This window comes from Phallusia mammillata, chromosome 3 (genome assembly GCF_965637545.1).
Source record: "Phallusia mammillata chromosome 3, kaPhaMamm4.hap1.1, whole genome shotgun sequence".
Classification (NCBI taxonomy): Eukaryota; Metazoa; Chordata; class Ascidiacea; order Phlebobranchia; family Ascidiidae; genus Phallusia; species Phallusia mammillata.
Genome location: NC_137254.1, coordinates 14,056,224 through 14,063,581, shown reverse-complemented (window position 1 = coordinate 14,063,581; position 7,358 = coordinate 14,056,224). Strand labels below are relative to the sequence as shown.

General features: G+C 38.4%; 1 protein-coding gene across 1 annotated transcript; it reads right to left on the bottom strand.

Annotated features, from left to right (window-relative positions):
• Positions 1-802: 802 nt before the first annotated feature.
• On the bottom strand, positions 803-2,444 carry LOC145218963 (uncharacterized). The gene is made up of 2 exons (XM_080086384.1): positions 1,934-2,444; positions 803-1,721 (listed from the first exon to the last, which is right to left on the bottom strand). Exons 1-2 carry the CDS (start codon positions 2,289-2,291, stop codon positions 1,012-1,014), a joined length of 1,068 nt encoding a protein of 355 aa, XP_079942510.1. The 5' UTR covers positions 2,292-2,444; the 3' UTR covers positions 803-1,011.
• Between the last annotated feature and the right edge of the window lie 4,914 nt (positions 2,445-7,358).

Sequence of the window (7,358 nt, the reverse complement as noted above, 5' to 3'; positions counted from 1 at the left end):
CTTAAGTAAGGAGTAATCGGTCAAGTGACTCGATTGCCAATGTTTGGCTCTCACTGACCCGGTCGCGCAGTTATTACGTTCGTTTATGAATTTATTTAAATCTCAAAGCGTGACAATAAAAACATTGCGGAAAAAATGAAAATGTGCCTTCGCGTATTCAAAATGCCCCCTTTTTAGATTGCTGGTAGACTGAAATACTAAGTAGGTGAACCCATTTTTGATTACCAGTTTCCGATGGTATGCAAAACCAAGAGTGTTGGAATGTTTTCGTTTATGACACGTTGCGTCAGTTATTGTTTGTGCGCGGTATTCATGAAGGAAATCTAATTAAAACACACTTGAACTTTGCATGGAAACGGCCCTTCATATAAATTATAAGCAGTAAGCCTTCACCGACCTCCCTCTAGCACTCAGTGCGGGATTAAGGGTCTGCTGGCCTGTAGGCACAATTATTAAGTGGCCCGAAAATCAGTGTTGCCAAATCATTCTACTGATTTTAAAGTGGCCTGGATTTTTGACTGGCCTGTAGGCACGTGCCTACTTTGCCTAATGGTTAATCCGGCACTGCTAGCACTCCCCCGTGTTTTAATGCGTAGTTCTTTGCAGTGCTCGGTGAATTTTATCATATTGCATTACGTGGATCACTGAGATAAGAATCATCGACTATGTAGCCTTCAACAGTTCGGTCGTGGCGATCCACTTTATCTTTGCAAAATTAGCGTCAAGGTAAGACTTATTGGAAATGTTGTATCTTGCTGCTAAACCGTAATTACAAAGCAACTTTAACATAAAATCTTCCATATTAACGGCAATCAAAGGGATTTATTACAAAACAATGTTACATGTTTTCAAGCGAGACCAGGTAGTATAGGCACAATTGACAAAAACTACACACAGAACAGGACCAACAATTTTTTTGTAGGTATTTTTTCAGTTTACAACAGTATGTAGGTTGAAGCAAAAAAAAAAAAAAACGCTTGACAATTAGGTTTAAAGACAATCCGGACTAAATTACTTTGCAACAATTTCAATGCTTTTGCACTTGTGTGTATTGAGGCAAGACGCTGAAATGAAGTTCTTTGTACATTTAGGGCAGTGAAGTTTTTTTAGCTTTCTTTTTCCATGTTCTGTCTTCATGTGTTCTTGAAACTGTTCTATTCTTGGAAAGCTCAGAGGACAGTCGGTGCACTGATGACGTTGCGCTGTTGTGTGAACTTTCATGTGACGAAACATGTTTCCGCGCTGACGAAATTTCTTCTCGCAATACTTACAAGCGAATGGCAACTCGCCGGTATGGAGCAGCATATGGTTGTGCAAAGTTTGACTATATCCGAAACTCTCTTTACAAACCTTGCATTGGTAAGGTTTTTTCTTACAATGAACTTTTTCCTCGTGGGTCGTCGCTTGTGATTTTGTAGCAAAAGTCTTTGTGCAGACGCCGCAATTGAACTGTTTATTTCTAGTGTGCATCACCATGTGACTTTGAAGATGATGCTCTCTGCGGAAAGTTTTCTCACAAACGTCACATCGGAAAGGTTTTTCGTCATTGTGGACTCTCATATGGGCGATCAAATTGTGTTTGAGGTCCGAAGAGAAAGTGCATTCTGAGCACTGGTGGCTCTGTTGCATGGAGAGCCCGGGATGTTGTGACTTAAAATGCTTGACTAGGTTAGACTTGCTGTCAAACTGGTCTTCGCACTCGATGCACTTGTGAAGCGTATCTGTGAAAATATCGTGGTTTAGAGCAGAAGCCATATTGATATTGATAGTATTATAAGTTGTTTGTTTCGATATCGTTTTCTTTACAAACTGTAGTAAATAGGGGTAATTTTGTTAATAACATAAAAAGAAGTTTATGCAGTCCAATTCAAAAGATATTTTACTCGACCTATAAAAATATAAATTTGTAAACTAAAAAGCATTTCAAACAAACCTTCACGATTTTTTTCGTGAAGTCTACAAGTTCCTGCTCGTGCAAATTGCTTGTCACAAAACTTGCATCTGCACGGTTTTTCTCCTGTGTGGCCATTTATATGCTGTTCGTAACTGAATTTCCATTTAAAAACCTTTTGACAGAAACTACAGACAAACTCCTGTCCTTGATTATGCATAGATCGCTTGTGACTTTTCATGGCACTTGACTGGCTAAACCTTTTCCCACATAAGTCACATTGGTACGGTTGTTCAAAAGTATGCGTGCGAATGTGAAGTTTTAGATGTTCCTTTCGCTTGAATCGTTGCTCACAAATTTCACACGAAAACGGGCGTTCCAGATTTTCCTGAAGTGACATTTTCCAGCAGTGAACGACTTTATACCCACTAATGTCTTAAAGAAGCTGAAACTGTAGACTTGTGCACAAAATGAAATACTTAACTATTTGGTATGCGTTTTTGTTCAAGCAATGACTAATTTGACCGAAAGAGCGCTTTAATCACACTAGTTATCAACATTGCACCTATTTTTTCTCTTGCAAACTAAACTCCTAAACAGTAGTTCGAGGAAACCGATAAGACATCGCACTTTGTCGCAAAAGAACACGCAAGCTAGATAATGACCGACAGTTAACACTGTTAGGTTCAGGCCATACACAAAAGTTGGCAGTTGGAAACAAGCAGCTGCGTAAATGGCAACGAGACAATTCTTACCACAACTTTATTTAGAATTTAATGCGGCTTATTACATTATTACCGCTGTAAAAAGCCATTTTTCACATTACACTTTATTTGCTAAAAAGCTTACAAATATTTTTAAATATGGTGTGAAAGATGTCGGTAATTTGTGTAACAATTGAATAAATAAAATGAGGTCCCTGTCTTAGTCATTAAGCCCTAAAATATTCAGTAGTAGGTGCATTCTTTATTACAATAATTTTGCGACAGGCTAGTCCGCTAGTCAATCTCTCAAGACACACCAGTTAAAAACACTGCTCTAAAATACGTCAAGCTACGTTGCATGAAAAATATGAAGCGTGTATTGGCGTCCCAATTCTTTCGTTTAAATGTGAAAAAATCATTCTGCGCTACGGCGGGGACTAACTTTTTTTTGTAAAATTACCACAAGATCTCTAGTGAAATACATTGATAAGTTTGAAGAATTCGGACCAAATGTTCATAGTTTGCAGATAAGAAACAAATTTGTATTCAGCGATGTTAAAAAAGAAAACCGTAATGTGCGCCGCGCGCCGGAACTTAAGTATGCCACAAACTGACAGGGTACAAACTTGACACCACTACGTACAACTTTTAAAACTGGAAGTTCTTATGTTTCCTAATCTTTGCAACATAGATGGCGAAATAAAATCAACACCAATCTTCAAGTAAAACCATAACTGTTTCACATACGTTTCACACTGCCTACTAAATGGAGCGACACTCACGAAATTTAAAATTAATTTTTGTCGTAGACCACCTAAGTCACTTCCAAAATAACTGCTCCATTGGGTATTCAAGTGGTACTCCGCATATCGTTGCGTACGCATTTGCAAAGTCATATCGTAAGTCTAAGTTTCATGCAACTTACATCCAACTCGGTTTTCTATGTAGTAAAGTTTTCCAAAACCTTTCCTTGCCTTTCCACACAGAATAAGTCTATTGTTGTGCAGCGAACGCAGGTGTTCTTGTCAAACAGGAAGCAATTCAATTCACGTTGGGAAACCAGAGCACGTAATGTGGGGCGGAATAAAGCAGCGGCCCTCAAATGAATCGGGGTATCTTTAGTGTGTTTTCATGGCACGTCTAGTGGTTAACTGGTCTGTTTTCCGACGCAGGTTATACTTTTAACTACACGTTATCCGATAAAGTTGTTTCGTACAATCTCCTATACTGTATGTTCTTGTTCTTTGGAATAAAACTGTGCTTTTAATGTAAAAGTAGCCGCAAGTGCAGGCTTTGTGGTCATTTTTTGCCAAAAAATTATTTTAACTTCAACAAACTTTAACGTGAAATTCGAAACTCCTACAGTTATTCTTAACATGGTTTAAAATACCTATACGACAGTGATGTAAAACCTTACGCTTTAATATAGCAGTAAGTATGAAAAGCATCAACATTTTAAACCATGTTATAAATAACATACGGATTTCCTGAAATCGGTTTAAGCAACTGCTCTACAAAAATAATGGATGTGGTATACACTTTCTTTTCCTAGACGTACCTTTCCATAGTTCGCGCCACGCAATATATGGCGTTTGTGTAGCTACTGCTAATATACAATCGGAAGCAATTCAGTTGCCCGTTTCTGACCACACTTAGTGTCGAAAGCATATGAAGAAATACATTTTAAACTCTGTGAGACCAGGGCTACTCAAACTTTCTTGCTCTGCGGCCCCATTTTGAAACAGAAAGTTCTACGCGACCCCTTGATGGGTATGCTGTAAAGAAATATATATATATATATATATATATATATATATATATATATATATATATATATACCATCTAATAGTTCCTAAAAAGCCTAAATTGTTTTCTGACTTGATACACAGAATGACAGTCTTAGTTTTTATGACGTAATAATCTATATTGTGACGCTTGTGCTATCTGTCTTTTCGCATTGTTTGCGCACAATAGGAGCATATGGCTATTAGGCTGGCAATACTCTTTGAAGTTTTACAAAATATGTTTAGAGCAGTTTGAATTGACGGGAATGATGTTTAAACAATAAATGTACGCACGTATACTATTTACTGTGACTGACATAATAACCCATAATGTTTCGCGACCCCAAAATTATATTACACGACCCCAATTGAGGTCGCGACCCACTGTTTGAGAAGCCCTGTGTTAGACGATGATAGTTTGCTTTGTTTGTGGCCATGTGCCTGCTATAAGTCCATCATTTTGAGGTGTTAACTCAGTATAGCTTTATTACGATACTTGTTAAAACATTCGTTTATTTACCTCTAAGTAGATCTCCCGAGCGGTGTTGAATAATAACAAAAAATGAGGAAAAGAAATTATTTAACCGCTTTTACCTTCATGAAGTCAACTGTAGGATTTTAGGTGATTTTTCCTTCTTGGGCCCGAACTTTTTTTGCTGTATGTCAGTGCTGTTATTTTGATAAATAATTTCAGGAGCGATATACACATAAACTGGTAACATACAAACACGATTGAAATCAGCTCGTTCAACAACAAACAAAATAAAAAATGAGATTTTACAGAAAGCAAATCCTAATACACTTTTGGCGAAAAATTTCGGAAACTTCGCTGACAACTAAATCGCCCAATTTTGTCGCAGTGACGTCATGAGGTCGCCATAGCTTGTGGTCACGCTTGGTTAATGTTGCTGCCCTGAACTCACAATCAGAGTTGAACTGCAAAACTCGGTGATTCCCCACATCACAAACAAACACGTTGTCATGACAATCGCACGTGACGCCGGCCGGGTACTTCATCTCGTACCCACAACCGCTTAGGGGGCGGATCAGGTGTATGGGGTTCCCATAAGGGTCAAAAACCACCACCTGGTTTTCAAGGTGGTTTGGCACCACAACGTAGCCTTTACTGTTGCAGCAAATTCGCAGGAGGTCGCCCTTGATGCCCGGATGAAAAACTTTCCAAGAGTCTGCCATCTTTTGAACACGTAGAAATCCGCATCTTGCGTCTGCATGACAGAAAAATCAAATGTTTAACCTTATCTTCACACAACTGCAATAATGTTACGTTATAAGTTCAACATTCTTTACAAATCATTCTTATATTCGTTATTCAGACTTATAGATTAGCTGAGTCTATATTTCTTCTATTCACTGGCCTGTTACCATTAACAACTAAAGTTAAAGAATACTAAGAAAAAGTTTCAGCGGATGTACAAACTGAATTGAATGTGCTCTTAATTTGAAACTTACCTGTCAATAGCAACGATTCGGTCCATATTGTCTACAGCGATACAAGACGTTGAACCGATCACACCCGGTCCGAAGCTGCTTATTTTTCGGCCTTCGGGAGAGAAATCCGAATCCTCGAAGTCGCGTCCAAACCAACGCAATTAATACATGTTCCCGTCCCTAAAAACCTGGACACCTTGCGCTTGGAAGTTAAATCCCTCCATAGTGGTACTTCTGTAAAGAAGAGAGAATGCGAGATCCAGATCATAAATTTGTGTTAAATTAATTCTTTTTTTTTACACCAACAATTAACAACTGTGGAATTAGAGCTCGTAACTATCGTAATCTTCAGTGTTTTAAACTTAGCTACTCACATTGGTTTTCGCTTTAACAAGTCAATTACCTGTACGCGTTTGTTCCAAAGGTCACATACATACAGGATTTTGCCATCCTTGCTGGTGGTAAAATGTTGTACCCAGCCCCCGCACTGACCTGGGACCTTTCCTTTTCTCCCCACCTATAAAGTGTGTGCGGTTTAAGTTAAACTATTTAGTAATGCAAACTCCACATCAATGTTTTTACATTAGCGAAAGTTGGATAGATTTCAATGAACAAAACTAGGAAGATATGGGTATGTTTTTCCTACCTCAAAATTGTAATTCACATAACCCTGAACAGGAATAGGTTTTGCAGGTGGGACTCCCACTTCTGAATAGGAATCTTCTCCTGCTTGTAAACCATCACCACTACGAGAAAATCCTAAATGGTATGACATCATCAGGTTTGCATCCACCGGACTAATAAAGTTTAACTTAGGCTAAGAAAATGCAAAATCTAAAATGTAATATTTTCGTTTGTATTGCGTTTTTCGACGAATAATGCCTGAAAGCCACTTGTTTTCACTTTTTCAGAAAAAGCGTCCAAATCAAATTAGTAAAATCAAGCACTTCTTACACAAGCTTTTAGATTCTTAAGATGACTACGACTTGCGTGTATGCTTTTTTTGAACGCGTTGCTCCAATACAAACAAGTATAATATGGACATGCGGTTATTGTAATGCTGTGTTACCATTGTTCTAGATGACGTCATACTTCCTGTGACGCTCTGTAGGGGTTGCCAGATATATAGACAACGGCAATAAAACTGTTAAGTAGCATGTAATAAAGACGCAACCTGTAGGCACACCACAACCCTGATAGAAACGACCAATGTACAAATCCTATGACCCTTGCTGATACATGGCCGAATTGTTTTAGCATACATGCAATTTCCATAACTGCCAGTGTCGTTTTCGTTGTTGTCACTAAATGCAACACAAAAGTGTCAACAACAGAAAGTTATTGCAAACCTATTCTAACTGCTACATTTGACTCTTGCTTTATATTGTGGCGACAACTGGGTGTTTTCCCCAACTGCGTTAACCATTCACGCGTAACCGAACCGCACAATACGTCACGTGCCTTTTTCTATTTGCAAGGTGTTTTGTCTCGCCCTTTCTGCTTTGTGTTCATTCGATATTTGATCTAGCG